This window comes from Corella eumyota, chromosome 2, assembly GCF_963082875.1.
Source record: "Corella eumyota chromosome 2, kaCorEumy4.1, whole genome shotgun sequence".
Lineage (NCBI taxonomy): Eukaryota > Metazoa > Chordata > Ascidiacea > Phlebobranchia > Corellidae > Corella > Corella eumyota.
Genome location: NC_137491.1, coordinates 7,994,290 through 8,013,394, shown reverse-complemented (window position 1 = coordinate 8,013,394; position 19,105 = coordinate 7,994,290). Strand labels below are relative to the sequence as shown.

Here is a 19,105-nt window from a genome sequence, read left to right as displayed (position 1 = left end):
GAATTAATTTCTAAAGAAAGCCACACAGCTCTTTCTTCGTTCTGTGTATACCCGGCTGCTTTGAGTCTACTATTTTGACCCTTCTTTAGTAAACAGGTACGTAGCAGGTATCTGCCCTAAAAATGTTACGACGGTACGAGTGGTTGAAGCAGTTGTGTACATGTAAAGTTAATTTATAACGAGGTTTTAGTAAATAAACAATACAGATATTTTATATGTTAGTTCGTTTAAAATTCAGACTGGCAAACGTTGAGCAATATCATTTTAAAATAAACTGACAAACTGTATAATTTTCTAGATCTATTTCCTACTCGTTTTCTTAATTTTTTCTTTTAAATACAGATCAGCATCGAATTAGTAATGCATCAGGTAGAATTTTTGTTAAAATATTGTTGAATTAACTGGTTCTCAAGTCCGAAGGTGACAGACACAAATTGTTAAAACAACATCTGCTAAAACAAAATATTTTTTGAGGTATGTAAGTTTTTAAATTATTTTAATCCTGTCTATGCTTCCAATATAAATTTGTATAAAATGGCTGTGAATATTTGAACTAGTCATTTTTTAAAATTGTATATTATTGGTTATTATAAATTAAAACAAGTTATAGTTGATATGATACATACAATCCATATTTTATTTTTATACATATAATGGTACTTTTTTAAACCAACTAATCAGTTCTAAATGAAAATAATTTAAAAGTAGGTTTATTTTGGCTGGCTTTAAGTCACTAAATTAAATAAAATAACATCTATTTTTTATGTGTATAAATATTATGTATTAGAGTTGTCAATGTTATGATTACATATTAGGCTGCTTAAATCTTAACAAAAACATTTCTTCCAAATCCACAGGAAACTAGTATTAGGTTAAAGGGAAACCGCACAACAACATAAGAATGAGGTAAATTTTACACGGCAAAACAAAATGAAAGCAAACTGTATGATTGCCTGGATTCTTTGTCTGTGTCACTCATATTCTTACTTTTTTTTGATCACTCTTAAAAAAAAACAAGTCAATTGCAATGACTTCATTTTTCATTGCTTGATTTTTGTGGTAGTGAATCAAAACAAACATAATTGCAACATTTTCTCTTACTTCTTTTGAGATGTGCCCTTTTTTGTCAAAAAAAACAAAGCAATGTAACCCCCTTCATGTGTTTGTATTTTACTAACTTTTTTGTATTTAATTTATTTTTGCGGTTGGCTTTTTATGGTTCTTATGGTTTGGGCTGCATCGTGTATTGTTTTGTCACACAGTAGAATATTATTATCACCCATACTGGCTTGCGTAATGATGGTAGGAAATTGCACGTTGGTTAAAAACTGGGGATTTTTTGTGTACTTTTACGTTTTGCATTTCACAGCCTGGCCTGAATGTACCTTTAATTGACTAATAACCAACTGTTTTGATTTGTGTTGATGACAAAATTTTGCCATTAACAGCTGAAACATTACCACGTCAAAAAAGTAAGTTTTTACCAACCAACCAACCAACATCAACCATTAACAATTAGTTCAATTTCTATGCTGATTTTGAATCATTATTTTAGCAAATTTAAATTTTGTAGTGATTATTACTAATCAAAAAGTAATTTATTACATGCAGAAAAATGGGCAGTAGATTTTTCTCAGGTGTATGTTAGTATAACTAACATAAAAATAAATAGCTTAGTCATTTATCAGAGGTAGAGTCAAAATAAAGAACAAGCCACTGTATCAGCAATGTGGGTGAACTTTTTTTAAAGCATGTTCATTATTTAATTATTAGTTGATTAGTTATTTAATATGTTGTTTTAATTATTTTGCAAGGCAAAAAGTAATGCTTCAATATTTTCGAAATATTTTTCACTGGCCAGATGCTTGTTGTAAGGTGAAGAAAATTTAGATAACGGAGTCTAAATCTTTACAAATCTGCACCAAGCCATTATTTTAATTATAATTTTTTAAACATTAAAAAACAATGCATGTTTTTATGTGTGGCGCGTGAAAAAACAAATAAATAATATTGTACTTGTTCTGTTCTGTGTTTTAAATGCACATGTCGCATGCATACGTTTTTTATAATCCCAAAAATAAGCTATTTTTTGAAATTGTGTTTGTAGATTTTAGGGAGCATGGTTTTTATTAGGTGTGATTTTGTGGGTTGTTAAAAGCTTGCAACACTTTAGCAATCTGATTGCAAAAATTTTAAAAGTTTTAAAGTAATATGATTTTGAATGACCAACTTTAAATAATATGCATATTTTTATTTGTAATTTATTTTAGCTAACAACTACGATTACATTTTTATAATATTTTTTGTATAAATAATTTTTTGAACTTATTTTGGTAAACTGGTTAAATTATAAATACCCAACAACACATGCACATATACATTAGGTTTTATAATCTGTTTACCTTATTATACACACATTGTTATGTTAATCTTATTAACTAAAAGTATACACACAGTTAACAATACAATAATGTATAGGATTTAAGTTGTTTCCTTTTTGATTCAATAATCTTACATAACAATAACATACAGATTTCACATTCCTAAGTGTATTAAAATCTTATCATCTTATGATACAAACATGCCTGATCCTGACACACAACAGATTGTTATTTGGTTTAAAATTAAAAGAGCAGTACTCTTTATTTTGTGTTTTTGAAACTATTTTTTTTTCTACTGAATTTCTTTGTGTTTGGATTTTTATTTGTTAAATTTTTTAAAGTTTTAACATAGGGTTTTTATAAAACTTTACGATATTTTTTATAGTTTGGTTTTAGTTACTTTGGTGTTTTGTGATCTTATTTAAGGAGGTCGCTTGTGTTCTTTCACGTGACACAAATTGATTCAAATTTTGTTTGTATAAGGATGGTTTGTGGTTCGTCCATGTTATTATAGCAATTAAATGTCAAGAGGCAAAAACCTGCTATGGGTCTATTTGTATGTGAGGGTTTGCTTTATATCTAAACCACATTTTACGCTTGACTTACAATTTGTTTTTAACGATGCTATTTTATCTTGCCTTTAAAGGTTGGGTGTTTTTGTGGTTTGTATTTTATTTACAGCATAATATTATGATGAAAATATAGAATTGTATGAATTTTTGTTGAATACGAATTTTTATGATGTTTGAAAGTTCATAACAAAATTGAAAATTAAAAAAAAATATTTTGATAAAATTTTGTTCTGGTTGTTGAACTTGTTTAATAAGACTTCTTAATGGATTTGTTTTTTGGTAAAGCATAATTTCTAGGTACAGTGTTTATATGTGCATTCATTCGTTATAATTTAATTAAAGTTGCTATGAATTTTATTTGTTATGACTCTTAAAAACTTCATTTCGATAATATAGGCTATAATACAAACAAAAATTATGTATTAATGTTTTTTTGTATCATAATAAGCGTCCGTTAGTTGGCGTGAAAGGGCCTAAAAATCGCGTTAAACAAAGAATCTTGTATTCGTCTAACTAAGATTAAAAGATTATGGATTAAAAAAGTGGATTTAAAATATTGCTTGTAACAGGATTTATAATATTCAAATGTCAGCAGGATAAAAAATAAAAGGCGTATTAAATGTTGTTGTTTTGTCAACATTCGTTTTCGTAACTCTATTTTCGCTAGTATATCTGTTTTGTTTAAATAACGGCGTATGTGTTTTTGTAAAATTTTCACCGAGAAAAAGTGGATAAAAAATGTGTGTTGGGTTTAAAGTTTCAGAATAAGCCTATAAGTTTATTCTTAAAGGCCTTAGTTGCACAATAGTATTCCTCAAAGAGTTCACTTGATATGATTATGAGATAATATTTTATTGTTAAATTGCTTAGAAATAAATGACATAAAATATAATTTAAGTTGACGCGCAATTTCAAAAATGATAAGGCCTCTTTCGGTAGATATTTCTTGACCATAACTAAACACAATTACGTTCGCATATGTCGTTATAACGGGTTGTTTTTTTCGCTGACCGTTACTAGAGATCGTATCTCGCAACTTATATAAAATGACAGTGCGTTGCAACACTTAATAAATTATCGGCTCTTTTCTCTCGGGATAGTTTGGGGATCTGAACATCCATTAATTGATTATTGAATCATCTGTCTGCTGACGTTGTTTTAAAACTTATTTGAATCAATAGCACTAGGGCCTCACCTTTTCGTTTAAATTAAATATTTTTTAATGTAACAAAAAAAATGTCAATGTTTTTTGTTTAGGAATTTCCCTTATGGTTAGTATTTTGTTTCGAATAAAAGCGGTTTTAAATTTATGAAAAGTACGATTTAGGCCTTGACATTTGCTCGGGCCATAAAAATCGAAGTTTTAAACATGCATCACATGCCAGTAGAAAATTTTAAGGTGGATTTCTTTTTTTGCATTAGTAAGAGAGACCGTTTTGTTTTCTTTGTGGCGAACCTAGGAAATAAATAATTGATAATGGCCAGTCGCTCTAAAAGGTCCCGTAGCTAAGCGAGCCATGTTGTAATTCACTTTTCAGTTTTTTAACCTTCCCAGTTTGAGAAAAAAATATTTAAAAAAAAAATTTTTACTGCTTAGTAATATAGAACAGTAGTGGTTGACGTTCAAAGTTAAAGTCGTTTTAACATGTATTTGATATGTTAATTTTTGTGACATTTAGAGTGCTTGAAAATTTAAAGTTTTTAAAGGAATTTAGGGTTTGTTTAAAGCTTACGTCACGCAGTTTCGTCAACTCGGTAAGTTGCTTAGTTGTTATACATGGAATTTTGTATTGTATGTTCTGTACTTTATTTTTATAAAGTTAGTAAGTGATTTTATATTTAGTGTTTACAATTAAATTATATATTTCAGAGTTAATAAGTGTCCGTGTAATGAATTAAAAAAACTGATTTTTTTTAGTGAAATTTTTTGTTTTTTATTCTTTTGTCGCAAAAGAGCGCAAACCCGCCCATATTTTTAAGCGAACCTACCATTTGTCGTGGCCTAATTAAATTTAAATCGATTGAAAACGACGACTAATTTGATTATGGGAAAATGACGTGACTTTTTTCTGGGCCAAGTTTGCAATTTTTGCCGTTTGTTATTTACATTTTAAACTAAAAAAATATATATTGTCATTTCGATATGTCATTTTGTTAATTTATTAAATTTTTTAATGTGTTTTTTAAGATGTAAAGATAATGTAAATTACGACGCGGCAATAATGGATTACGTATACCTGTGTTGACCTATATAGTTATACGTATTGACATGTTTATTACGATTTGTAACGTATGTTGACACGTCCTCTAAAGGCCGAATAAGGCTCTTATTTAAAAGGTAAATTGTTATCTAGGTATTTAGGTTTCGATTTTAAAGATACGATCGAAAAATAGACTTTTTGTTTGAATAAAAGTTGCAATGATATTTTGAAAATAGATAGAAAACTTTTTCTTAAATTATAATTTGATTGTAAAGGTCATAATCGCCATTTTAGATTTATTGCAATAAGATGTCGTCATTTCATTTATTGCTCACGTAAATGTGTTTTATTTACGATTCTTTTCGTTTATGACTGCCTTGACTTACTGTTGTTGCGCATTTTATTACAGTAATTTATTCCACGTATGTATAAACGAGGAAAAATAGTTTGAGCTACGCTTAAATTAAATTTGTGCTACTCAAGTCTAAATTTCCTACAAAGTCGTTCGTTTAACTTTGTAAACGTCTTCCTGTTTGTAGCTTATTAGCGATACATTTCCTTTATAAGACTGCTTGAAGTTAAGTATAAGCAACAGCGTCGATATTTACATACTCAGTATTTACAGATGCCATGTTAAGATAACCAAGCACATTCGACAGATTTCATCATAAGTAGTAAGACATGATTTTAGAGATGTTTTAAGATATGTTTTAATGTTCATTTATGTAAGCTTGAAATATTTAAGTTAAGGTCTGTTGGTTGATTATATGATTCTGTTTTGCTGATATTAAAAAAATCGACATTTCGTTTGATACAGTTTAAGTTACTATTCGTTCGACGTAAACGATTTTCCGATAATCTCGTTCAATTCCCACCGGGCCGCGAATCTTTACGAGTTGGTGCAATCTTTTTTACCTCGTTATACAGAAGAGTTTGTTACACTATACACGTATGTGACTCTCCAGGGCCTAACTTATATCACCAGTTGTCAACGTGTCGCCATGCAGCTGTCATATGAGCCATGATACAACGCAGTGATATTATTATCGAGTAAATAGCAAAGATTTAGGATGTCGTAATGTTTTTTATTGGGGGACACGTGACAGTTTTCAGACAAATAAAATTAGAGATCTATTAGAATTAGACAAATTTAATTACCGCAATTATAAAGTACTGGCAGGAGATTATAAAAATATTTTTAAGTTATTGAAAACAGATACAAAACAACAACATCGAGTAAATTTAGAAACTTAGAAAAAAGGTTTATTCGTTTATCAACGGATATTTCGCCGCGTGATAGAGTGTAGTAACTACAGGAGAGGTGATTAAAATGGTAAAGTTTTCATGAATAATGAAAGCGTGGATACCGCCGTCAGCTGTTTTGCCCGATGTTTCTCGCACTAAATTATCGTCTGTAATCAACTTACGACTTTCGGGTCGATAATAGAGCTCCGAATTTCTTTTGTTTTATTCGCCCTTTTTCCCTCCGTGATGTTACCAAATAGCTTGCAAGTTGTTCGTACCCAAAGTGGCAACTGCTGCTTGCATCTTAAACCGTTACTTTTGACACTTTTTATTTGGTTTTTAAAGTCAACAAACGTTGACTACTTAGCTCATATTAGAAAAGGCTGGAGTACTTGAGATAGTAAGATAGCGGTTAGCTGGTAATTTAGAAAATTGACATTCAAGTATTTGTCTTTATTCCAGAAGAGATAAAATTTGACATGCTAGATTATGAATGTTTAATTTAAAGCATGTATGTTGAAGGTTTAACATTTCTTTAGTAAAAAGGTCAACGGTATTGTTTATTTATGGAGAAATAAGTTTAATGTTAATATAGAATACTAAGAGAAATTTATATGCTTGATGTTTTTTCAACGCAGGATAGTAAACTAGGGATAACGGATATCATAATAACTCAATATAGACTCCCATTAAGCAGAATTGAAGCCTTATTCTCTTGTGGGCTTTCAATTTACTCAATTCTTTCAACAAAATTGTAGTGCCTGGGGACATATTTGTTATTTTCAAAAACCAATATTATATTTTTAATTCTCATCAACTAAAAGATCAGCGGTTTCTGTGGATTAATAAAACAGTGATTCATTTTGTTTTGTTCACTTACTGGATATGATAACTTCCCCTCAAAATACTGGTAATTGGCAACCAATGACTTCACCAAGTAAAGTTGAATCTCAGAAGTTGGATATACCAGTTATGTCACATGGAGTGCCTTTAGTTTATCCTCAACCTAGTGTTTCTAACTTTCCGAGGGTAGGAAATTCAATTTATTTGTGTTTTCTTGGTCATCGAAAACTGATTTTATTTCGAAAATTTTGGGCGTTTGATGATTTTCTTTTTTTTGGTTAAATAAACTAGGGTTTAGTTTTTTTCGATATGAGTTTGTTTTATATAAATACTTTCTTGTCTGTGCATATGGCTTGGTTAAGTTTTGTACTACACATACACAAACTAAAACACAAACACACCACAAATAATTTGTGAAGCGCTACATGAATTTTTAACAACAAATGTTGTAATTAAAATATTTTATACTATTTTAGGAATTTAATAGCAACAGTGGAGTTGTGGCAAGCCCAAACGACGGACGAAACACCAACACAACTTTTGTTAACAGCACAACCATCAGTAGTAGCAACCTAGCCCCTACCCCAAACATTTACATGCAGAACCCCGTCCCAGTAGCCCCTAAACAGGAGGCTAGTATACCCCCGACAAATTTCGTGCCAACCATAAAAGACATTGGTGCTGGAATTCCTCAGCATGCTGCTGGTATGTTTCCACAAGCTTACCTTCTGCCCAACGGACATACAGCAACTGCTGAGTTTGTACATGCTCAACATGCCCAGGCAGCAGCTGCAGCACAAGCACAAGTACAGGTTAATACATAATTCATTGTGTGTTAAATATTTATAAAATAACAACCTGTTGTTATACTTTAATTGTGTTTACCTAAAAATGTTTAAAAAAATTAATTTCTCATGTATTTTTTGCTTTTATTTAATTTTAGAGTCAACAAGTTTCCCTCCCTGAAGGTGTCCCAGCTTCTACAGTAGCTTACCCCGTGTCAGGCCAACCTGTTTTAATGATGGACCCCAGTCAGTTGCCCCAAAACAATGTAATGGCCCCAGGAGGTGTGTCGGTACCAAACTTACAAAATGGAGTCCCAGGAATTTCCCTTCCTCAAACTCCCACAACTTCTACCCCAAACACAAGCACGGTAAATAAATTAAAAAAAATTTTGATTGGTTTAAAAAAATGAACATTTACTGATTTTGATTTTTACAGAGTGAAAATCCTAGTGCCAGTCAATCATCCTCTGAAGCTGAGAAATCAAATGCACACAAGCGGTTACATGTCTCAAATATTCCTTTTAGATTTCGTGATGGGGATTTAAGGCAGATGTTTGGTGTAAGTTTTTATTTGTTTGCATTTTCTTCAATTAGTAAAGAATATTGGAAAAAAGTCTTCATTTAATAAAAAAAAAATTATTTTCAGAAATACGGAAATATTGCAGATGTCGAAATTATATTTAATGAACGAGGATCAAAGGTAAAACTTGGTTCTAATTTGTTACCAAAATGAATATAAATCAATGCATGGTCCAAATAATTTTTTTATTTTACAGGGTTTTGGTTTTATCACATTTGAAACTAAAGAAGAAGCAGAAAAAGCGAAAAAAGCTTTGCATGGAAATATTGTTGAAGGAAGAAAAATTGAGGTTACCATTATATTAAACTAATTTAATAGGACAATTTCATTGCATAAGTTTTAGTAAAAAATATGGAGTAGAAATCAATGTTTTTAAGAGTGGTTATTTTGACAATTTGAATTTTCAGTATTTTATTGTTAATGGAAATCACAAGAGTTTATTGAGACAACATTAAGTTGGTATTTCTGGTAAGTGTCGCCTGCATACACTATTGGGCATGGCAATTTAATGAAAACAAAAAATACAAATCGGATACTACTGTATCTACCAAGTTGATTTAATTCTTAATCAAACCAAAATAGGTCTTGTTGTGTATGTTATGGTGTTATCAACTAACTTTAATTTCTGTTGCCACGAAAACAACAGCAAGAGGTTGGAATCTGCAAACGTATAAAGTACATTGCTGTGGTAAATTACAAACTCTGTTAATTTGCTTATTTTTTGTGACGACCATCCCAGGTTTAGCTAGCATGTAACTTGGTAGATAATTTAGTGTCAATATTGTGTTTAAATTGTCTCGTCGATTATTGGCCTTTTTAGACACCAGCAAAAAACAAGAATGGTTTATTGTGATCTCGCCTGTACGAAATATTGTTAAGTCAAAAAATAATCTTTTTTTTCTTTATGTCTTAGAGCTGGGTAGAGTTTAAGTATTAATAACTTATTTGTGTTTTGAAAATTGTTAAAGTTGATTAACAATTTTTTTATATGGTTTAATTTTTGTCTTTAAAAATTTGGTTGTGTTTAAATATTATTAATATTGAAAACTTTACCAATCTCTAGTATAAAATTCTGCGTTAAATAATTATTTATTTTCATTTCTAAATTTTTTTATTATTTTTAAAACCATTTTGAATATTATAACATTAATTTCTGTTGACTTTTAACAATTTGAAAAATAAGATACACTTTATTTTTTCTGTAATTTTTATTAATTTATGTGGTTTTATTATTGTTATTTTTTGCTACACAACTTCTGATTATTTGAATTTATTTAGTTTTATTTAAACTTACATTTGGCTGTTTGTCTGTCTAAAATGTTTTCGTATTTAATTTAATTACCAGTAATATACGTTCAAGTTATTTCAAAGCTAATGGTTTAAAAAGATCAAATTGATTTGTAAAAAGTGAGAATTTGCATGTCTATTTTGCTTTAAAATCAATAGGGCAGGCACATACATTATTTGTTTGAAATTTCCTTTTAACTAAATTAGTGAAACGTCTACTAATTTGCAAAGAAGATAGTTGCTTATGTTGTGGTAGCTTGGTAGTTCTTTTGCCATGTCGGTGATTCTTGCATATTATTATTATTATTATTATCGTTTGAGTACAAAAAAGAATTTTGAAACAATTCAGTTTTGATCGAAATTAGAATAATTTATCATTGTTTTTGCAATCAATACTACTAGAACCTCAAAACCTAAAAAAGAAATATTATAATTTTTTTGCTATGCATGAGTTTCTAAGCTTGGTAATTATGTTTCAGGTTAATGATGCCACAGCACGAGTTCAAACCAAAAAACCAGCAGCTCCTATTTTAAATGGTAAGACTCATCTTTTCTTGCATGCTCTTGGTTTTATTTTTGTGGAAATCCCCCTTTTAATTGTTATTTAGTTTCTCTAAGTACCGTTAACTAAAAACAGCATGTAAATGTTTTTTTTGGCAATCAAAAGTTATTTTTACAAACTAAAATATTCAACAAAGTACTTAAAAAATATTAATTTTACATTTTCATAAATATACAACTTAATTTTTTATTTATAACTCAATGATTAGTTCTGTTTTGAACCATTGTATCATACTTAGAACATCCACTTTGAATATGCCTTCTAAATTTAAAACCTTAAATTTTATCTAATTTTGTAAATTTAGAAGAATAAAATAAAATTTTCTTTGATAATATTACCAATAATTTATCAAGATTTAATATAGTTTTTTTGTAAATGTTTGTGTGTGTGCACTAGTTTTTAAACATAACAAGAACACTGGGAGCCAATTATTCGCACTTCTCAAATAATTTGATTATTTTAAAGTGAGTTTCTTGTGTTCAGGTTTGAAAATGCCAATGGTGGCAGCTAATATCTACGACCCATTGGGTACGTTGTTACTTTTTGCATGATTTTTTGTTTTACTGCATGACTGTTTTCTTTTTAGGGGTTTTAATGATTCTCAAATATAATTTTAATAGTCAATATTGACCAACATCTTATTTTTTTTTTAAATACTGTGCTTTATAATTTTCGCTTTTCAAAATTTTTTGGCAATTAAATTGTTGGAATGTTTTTTAATGGATTTTCTGTGCGCAAACATGTTTTTGCTTAAAACATTGCTCGTAAACTTTATATTAAAGCTTGACAGTCTCATTTAATAAGAATATAGATATTATTGTAAAATATCACTGTACTAACATTTATTATTTCTCCAAAGCAGCAGCGGCAGGTTTGCAGATCAATCCATTGACAGCAGCCAATCGGCAGCTGGCCCTTGCACGTGGCAGGGGAAGAAGCTTGTTGTTACGGCAACCACCATCCTTAGGTGCTGCTCCACAAGTGGCAACAGCCCTGCAAACCAACCAGGGCTTAATCCCGTGAGTATTTTGTTTAATATACACAGTTTATCTGTGTAATGTCAATATTTGCAAAATGTTTATTTACTGTTTAGATGAAGGCCCATTTCTTGTGCTATTTATTATCCCACCCAAGAAATTAACTTGAATTTTTGTTTTGTTAACAGAGTAATGTATGACACAAGTACACTCTATGCACAAACCGCACAACCCCAGTTTGCAGCAGCTCCAGCAGGTTACGACTTGTCACAATTTGCTACCACCGGGTTGGGAGCTGGCCAGGTTGTTTGGGTGAGTTTACTGATCTATAATTTACTTCAGTAATGTAAATATTTTTCTACTGTATTTACATTGAAGATTTAAATATTTGTATTTAGTTTTTATGTCTGATAATTTTTTTTTTCTTTCAATTGTTCTAAATTATTGATGCTTTGCTGTGGCGTTGAAAATAACATTGTCGTCATTGAAAAATTCAAGTAAACACACCCTCTCTCCTGCAACACAGTCTTTACGTTATTAAATTCTCATCCATCAATAATTCATTTTAAAATTCTTTAGCAAACTGCCCAAGGCTTACAGGCAGCCCCTGCTGGTGCTACAGCATACACCATACCACAATATGCTGCCACTCGGTATTTCCAGGCTGCTCCAGCTTCACAGGCCACTGCCCAACTACAAGCCCAAGCTGGTGGCATTGCCTATAGTGTGGCAGGTGGCGTGGCGGCTGCAGCACCACAACAGATCACTTATGCTGCTGCCGGTACCCCGACCATTTTTGACCCCTATCAACAAGCATTAGCCCCAAGTGCATATGGGGTAAGTTGGCATGTTTCTGCATGGACATAATTCATATTAGTACTAGCATGTAATTATTTTTAACCTTTTTATAAGTTTAAAGTTAGGAAAGAAATCTACATTATTTTGTTTAATGATTAGAAGTTATTTTATGTATAGTATTGGTTCTACACAAAAATGCAGGCAGATTTAAGTAATTTCTAAATAAAGATAAAATCTGTATTTGGAAAAAAATTCTGAGATACTGTTTGTTGGGTGTTAAGTTTTAATATAATCCGAATCTTAAAGTGTTAAATATTTACGTTGTTGTAGCCTAACAGATCAGCTCATTTGAATTTCTTTAATGTTATTTTTAGTCCCATATTGCCCTATCTCCTGTCGTTTAAAATAAAATGCGACCACACCCCAAAAGCTGGGTAAGTTCACGACTTTGCGTCCGCATGCTGGCATGCACAAAAAAATATGCGTAAACCAAAACTGGGTGCGGCCTGATTTGTAAATCGAGTGTAACGCGTTGGCATTTGTTGATTGCTGAAATCTCATTTTGTGGCTTTTTTTAATAGTTATGATGAATGAAAAAATATATACATGTATGTTGTCGATTTTCACTTAAACAAAGGTGACAAGTTAATTAATTGCTCTGTTGATTTATTTTTACTCTTTTAACTTCATCAATATTATCAAGTGCAACACACAATACTTAATAATATTATTTATGCCTTGTTGTCTGATTTTATATATTTAAAAAAGCTTACACTTTAAATAATTTGTTTCGAGTATCAAATAGGTTGGAAAATGTTTAACTTTTTAAGAACAATTTTCCTTTAAATTTTACCGCATTAATTTTGTTTAGAGAATATTGGTAGTATGAGGTTGCCTTTTTAATTTTTGTCCTTATAGATCAAATAATAAATGTTGTTTTTTTATCAGCTTTACATGCCTGTAAGGTGTTACTTTACAATTGATTATTTTTATTTTCACAATTTTGACTAAATGTTGTCAAACTAATGGTAGTTGTTGTTATGAAGTGTATTTGGTTTATGGTGTATATTTTCCACTTGGGACTCGCTTAAAACTTAAAGTTTTAAGTTAAAAAAAAAACAAAAGCACAAAATGTAACCTTCTAATTAGGAGAGTTGGAATGATAACAAGACAAACATAATTATTGATTTGGGCTTCATCATTACCTCAATAATATTTGCGCATATCCTCAAAATGATACAAATGACCTCATTTAAATGCTTGCCTAAAGTCAAATAAAGTAGTTAGCTGAGCTGATGACGTTTATTGTGTTGCAAGATTGTTATATTCACTATGATTGGAGAAAATTGAAGCTAAGCACATTCGATATTTTGCCTCGATGTGTGTTTTTGCTTTCAGAGTTTTGCATGATCATATTTGGTCCAACTAAAAGCAATTTTAAATAAAAAATAATATTTTAAAATCCAGAAAATGAGGATTGGTAAAAATATGTTAACTTTTGTTAAATATTACCAAAATTAAAAAATGATTGTATTTTACATATTATAAACTTAATTGTTGTTTTTTTAGGCAACATTAGCCCAAGCAAGAGGTTATCGATTTACTCCATACTGAGATACATATTTGTTGCTACTGGCTAGCTTTTAATACGTTGAAAACAACTAACTGAAAGCTTTCTTCTTGCCAAAAATGTAAACTTTGCGGGCTATTTTGCACAACGAGGTATATTACAACAGTTTGCAACATATCACAATATCCTTTTTTCTGAATTTTTGTTTCCACTGAATACGCAACTCCGTCCAAGTTGGTTAGTCCTACATATTATGTCACAATTTTTGATGAACTAGCTCATTTTTTACGCAAATAACACACATGCGGTACTTGTGTTGTTCCGTTCATCGTTGAGTTTTTGTACGAGATGCAGTAACGCCTTTTTTTTGTAAACGAGAAAGAACAAAAAAGGCGAAATTAACCAGCATTTTTCTATCTCTTTTGCTTTATGTGCATTTTCTTTTCCGTGTCATGTATATTATTTATAAGTGCGACAGTGCAGTAATAATCTGAAATGAAATTGTAGTTTTACCCTTTTTTAATATTTAAGCTGCTTTTAGATGTTGTGGCATTGCCATTAAAACGGGGAAATTAATAAAAATGTTAAATACCGCCTTACAGTAATTTACTATTACAACTTTTTAGAATTTTGCTTTAAAAAGTTACATTTTTCCATCCAATAATAAAGTCTTGTGCAGTGCAAAAGTAAATAGCATAACATTAGAATTATTATTTATTATCATTTAAAAATGAATTTAAAATTGGTTAACAATTTAAATCCAGCATAGTTTAATTGTTACAACAACCACTCTATTTTGGACTTGCATTTTTTAACTTTTGTAGTAGTCATATTTTTATATATCTATATTTAAATCATGCATAAGTATGTATAATACTCTGAATAATATTTGAATGTTATAAAGTAGTTTTAAATTTTGCTTCTTGGCGAAGTGCAATTTTTTGAAGGCAAAATACAAATTGACACACTGCCAAAAAAGAAACTACATTTTATTGATGTGATCTTTTTACCACAGTATAAAACAATTTGTTTTAGTTTTTTTCTTTTTAATTGTAAAGCAAAATTTATGGTGTAAATTTAAAAGAAATGGGTGTGAAAAACGGTTGAAATGGCGGATTTTTTTTGCAATGCACTTTTTATGTTTTATTGAACGAATTTAGGATTAATATATTTCGATTTACATTTTACTGCAGTTTCTTCCATTTTTCTTTTTGAAAATTGCAAGTTTTTAAAAGTACCGGCCTATTAATATAATATTTGCTTTATTTAATGTGCTATATTTTAGCCTCGACACAGCCGTATTCACCTGACCCGAGACTGACGTTTTTAAAATTTGATTTTGTACATTGTATAACTCTTTTTATCTTGTATTATTATAAAGTGATCGCAATACACGAATCACACATAATGGTGTTTTATCTTTTATATTTATACTTTTAATTCTTTTAAAGCACATTTAAAATTAAAAACTAGCAAAGTCGGTTAGTAAGAAATTGCAAAATATAAAATAAAATTTTATTAAAAGGTTTCTAGCAAAAACATTGAACTCTTTATAGCTTTGCATGTATTGCATTATTCTTTTCCAGCGAATAAAACGAAATGTTATAACTTGGTGATTTATTCGTTGCAAGGTCGCTCAGAATTCGACCAATGGCTGGAGAACCTCCAAATCCCATCCCTTTTAACAAATTAAACTTGTTTTACTTTGGCTAAAAGTTTATTTGGTTCGCAACATTTTTTTGGTTACTTTAATGAATCTAAATCTAATCAATTGATTATTTTAACTGTGCCTACCCGAAAATCCAGCTCCGACAACAACATTCTTATATTTCGGATGAGTATCAAGAATAAAGTTTGTAGTAGGAGTAACCTAAATTTATTGGGTATTGCTTTGGTTAGTTAAAAACAAGTTTAAATGCACAAAAAATGTAATAGTATACCGATTGTAAATTTCTTTCTTGTATAGATGGAATGCATTCCAGTTGTGGAAAATGCTTTTTAATTATTGTCTTTAAAAAATTAAGCCGTTTTTCCTCATTTAAAATATCCTTTTGATCAACAAGATCAGGTTGGTTTGGATCAACAGGTGCCCGGTAGTGATAACAAACCTTTAAAATAAATTTTAGTTAAAACAAACTTGTTATGTTTCCAACCTTTTACTAAGTTGTACTGGTTATATTTTAGGTTAAAAAGTTTTCAGTTAAATTTTTATTTTGTAAAAATGAAAATGCAAACATGTAAAAAAATGTGAAAAGGCAATACATACTTTAAGGTAGCCTGGATATTCATCAGCAGGTGTTGAATAAACATGATATTCTTTAAACAACAAAAGTAAATTTGGAAATGAATGCTTGCTGGAATAAACGGATGTTTGTTTCTCTTTCCAATAGTTTGTAATAACTCTAACGGGCTGATTAAATCATGTTAAGTTGGTTAAGACAATTTAAAACCAGGTTCTATGGTTATGGAAAAAAAAGTCTATAGGTTGCTTGCTTACAATTTTGGTATTTTACAAACGTTACCTGAACATTTATTTTTAAATCAAGTTGTTTCATTATTTGTGTAACCCATGGACCGCAAGCCAGCACTATGGACTTTGCTTCATAGGAGTCCTTGCTTGTTAAAACATTTACTTTGTTCGGAGATATTACTTTAATTTGTGTGATTGCTTCACCGTCTTTTATTGTACACCCATTTTTCTTTATCTCCTCCTGAATGGCATATCTTGGTTATAATTAATCTAAAACTTACCCATAGCATATATATACATTGGGTTTGTTATAGAAAAAGTTATATTTACCCATAATGCAGTAAGACATTGATTAGCTCGAAGAGTGATTGCAGGTTCATATATCGCCTCAAAATTTTTGTTAAAGTTTAAACCAGGAAACTTAGACCCAATTTTATTATCTTTGTAAATCGAATAGGATTGATTAACTTTTTGAAGACAAGTTTTCAGATTTTCAACAACTCCAAGTCCATATTCTTCAATACTTAAACAACCTGTGTCTCTAAAATAAGTATAATGATCAATTAAACGTATTTTTCGAAATGAAATTTTATAAAGCTGATAGTGTAAGTATATAAAACCTCATTAATTGTTTTCCAGAAGCATCTTGAAGTGTTTGCCAATCTTGTTTGGATTGTTTTATAAGATAAGCAAGATGGTTTAACCGATTTGTAGATTTCATCATACGAGTTTGTCCATGAGAACTTCCGCGTGTGTGCGGAAGTGGAAACTAACAAAAATAAATCACAAGTTGTCATTTCTATGAAAATTTAATCATTGTCACATTTTGGTAAAGTACTTTATGATTAGCAATATTTAGTTATACTATGCTTGCCTGTTCCAATAGAAGCACATTCTTTCCAGATTTTGCAAGATGATAAGTCGTCCAAGATCCGATTATTCCTGCGCCAACAACTATAACGTCGTACATTTTGGTGTAAAACAATATTAACTAATATACAGCAACAGGCAAAACTTATTAAAGTTAATCATTTACTCAACAGCCTTTAAAATGTCTGTTTTTTGTTGACACAGATCTTTAAATTTAAACTTATGTTTATCCATTACCACTATACATGTTAACACAGTTAGTTATTTATTAAAATACCAAACAAAATATATAAAAATGCTGGAAATAAGAAATTGATGTACAAATTTTACTAGCCTATAATGTAAACCTGTCTGAAAAATCTGAGTTAGAATTTTTGTTTTAAGTTATAAACATTATTATTTTATAACTGGTTTTTAAAAAGTTTACTGTTGCTATAACTGCTATAACTTTAAATAAAGGGGTAAAAGTTGTTTTTAAACTTTTTTACTTAGAAATTAGAAAAAAAGCTTAAGAAATTAGCAACTAAACTACAGGGTATTTTCTCTCTTGTTATCTGACGTCATCTATTTCAACTTTGTAGTATTGACATAAATTTTAAATTTTCGTTTTTTGTTTCTGTTTTCTTAAGTTAGTCTGATTTAAATGTGAATGAATAAGTTAAATTTAAATGTAAATTAAAAGCAGAAAAGATGAGTAGCATAACCAACAACATTGATATTTCCGTTTCCGTTGAATGCTTACTAACCAGATTATTGTGAAATAATTGCTTAATAAAACATGTTATATTTTTAGACTTACAACATTATTACCTGGTACAGTTTGGAATATTCTAGATTATAATTGCCCAATAATTGAGCTGCTGATTAGGTGCTGGGGAGTTCATACTGTTTATAGCGGCTTACTCAAGGCCGCCAGGAGTTCATACTGTTTATAGCGGCTTACTCAAGGCCGCTACTGTATGAGATCACTGGGGATCGAATCCAATACCTCATGTAGCGTAGGAAGTGTTTTGACCACTACACAACGCTCCCGGTTGAACTTTGCATATACTGCATTATTCTTTTTTAGCAAATAAAGAGAAATGCCATAGCTTGGTGAATTATTAATTGCAAGGTCGCCTAAAAATTGAGCAATGGCTGGAGCCTCCAAATCCAATCCCTTTAAACATAAACTTCACTTTACATAAAGTTTATTTGGTACATAAAGTTTATTTGGTAGGAATGACAATATTTTATTTCGGTTACATTTATATATCCAATCAATTAATAACTTTAACTGTGCCTACTACCTGAAAGTCCAGCTCCAAAACATATACTTAATCATTGACCAACAAACTTTTACAATATACGTTTTTAGTTGACAAGAATCTCTAAATTTAAACCTTCGTTTACTAAGTGAAAGAAATAAAAGCGCCTGACAGCCTGAAATAAAAACCGATGTACAAATTCTAAAAGCCTAATACAAATCTGTCGCGTTAGAGTTATTGTTTTAAATATATAATTATAATTAATGTATATCATGGTTTTGGAATGTTTGTTGTTGTTGAGTAACTTTGTAATCCAATTGCTTTAAAACAAACTTGAGGATTTATTATATAGCCTACAGGGTATTTCCCTTTTTTGTTGTCTGACGTCATTAGTTTTTAGCTTAGCAGTTTTTATTTCAGTCCTGAAGTTAAACTTCGGTTTTGGATTCTGGTCTCCTAGTTTATAGTTAAACTTAAAAGTTCAGTAAGATTGGTTAATAATGGGCTGGTTTTGTCATTCTAAAATGTTTAAATTTAAAATAACATCGACTGATTAAGTAAATAAGTGGACGAAAATCACATGGTTTAAAACTAAAAAAAAAGAAATTTACAATACCATCTGACAATAACCTTTTTTTTTCTTTCTTCAGACATACCAGTCTGCTAACTGCTATAACTGTTAACTGTATGACTCAAAACCTATCTGACCATAACATT

General features: G+C 30.1%; 2 protein-coding genes across 10 annotated transcripts; one reads left to right on the top strand and one right to left on the bottom strand.

Annotated features, from left to right (window-relative positions):
* Positions 1-340: 340 nt before the first annotated feature.
* LOC145743298 (RNA binding protein fox-1 homolog 3-like) lies at positions 341-15,209 on the top strand. Of its 9 annotated transcripts, none has more exons than XM_082561232.1 (13): positions 341-474; positions 858-906; positions 7,719-8,054; positions 8,186-8,395; positions 8,464-8,586; positions 8,674-8,727; positions 8,804-8,896; positions 10,374-10,431; positions 10,940-10,984; positions 11,316-11,475; positions 11,622-11,745; positions 12,013-12,270; positions 13,801-15,209. In XM_082561232.1, exons 3-13 carry the CDS (start codon positions 7,839-7,841, stop codon positions 13,843-13,845), a joined length of 1,386 nt encoding a protein of 461 aa, XP_082417358.1. In that variant the 5' UTR covers positions 341-474; positions 858-906; positions 7,719-7,838; the 3' UTR covers positions 13,846-15,209. The 9 variants fall into 9 exon arrangements, with proteins under 9 accessions (XP_082417358.1, XP_082417359.1, XP_082417354.1 ...); XM_082561227.1 differs by lacking the exons at positions 341-474; positions 858-906 and adding exons at positions 4,756-7,428; positions 12,606-12,665; XM_082561233.1 differs by lacking the exon at positions 858-906.
* Positions 15,210-19,041, bottom strand: LOC145743299 (peroxisomal sarcosine oxidase-like). The gene is made up of 9 exons (XM_082561234.1): positions 18,431-19,041; positions 17,146-18,300; positions 16,892-17,040; positions 16,602-16,812; positions 16,324-16,512; positions 16,068-16,211; positions 15,742-15,909; positions 15,596-15,671; positions 15,210-15,479 (listed from the first exon to the last, which is right to left on the bottom strand). The coding sequence occupies exons 2-9, from the start codon at positions 17,239-17,241 to the stop codon at positions 15,352-15,354; spliced, it is 1,161 nt and encodes a 386-aa protein (XP_082417360.1). The 5' UTR covers positions 17,242-18,300; positions 18,431-19,041; the 3' UTR covers positions 15,210-15,351.
* Between the last annotated feature and the right edge of the window lie 64 nt (positions 19,042-19,105).

Bases quoted from the DNA above. Each gene is read 5' to 3' on its own strand.
- LOC145743298 (XM_082561224.1), top strand. From the start codon at position 7,285: ATGATAACTTCCCCTCAAAATACTGGTAATTGGCAACCAATGACTTCA. The intron at 10,432-10,939 runs GTAAGACTCATC...TCTTGTGTTCAG, and splicing joins AGCAGCTCCTATTTTAAATG to GTTTGAAAATGCCAATGGTG. The intron at 12,271-13,800 runs GTAAGTTGGCAT...TTGTTTTTTTAG, and splicing joins TAGCCCCAAGTGCATATGGG to GCAACATTAGCCCAAGCAAG.
- LOC145743299 (XM_082561234.1), bottom strand. From the start codon at position 17,241: ATGTACGACGTTATAGTTGTTGGCGCAGGAATAATCGGATCTTGGACG. The intron at 16,212-16,323 runs GTAACGTTTGTA...TGATTTAATCAG, and splicing joins ATTTAAAAATAAATGTTCAG to CCCGTTAGAGTTATTACAAA. The intron at 15,672-15,741 runs GTATACTATTAC...CAATAAATTTAG, and splicing joins AAGAAAGAAATTTACAATCG to GTTACTCCTACTACAAACTT.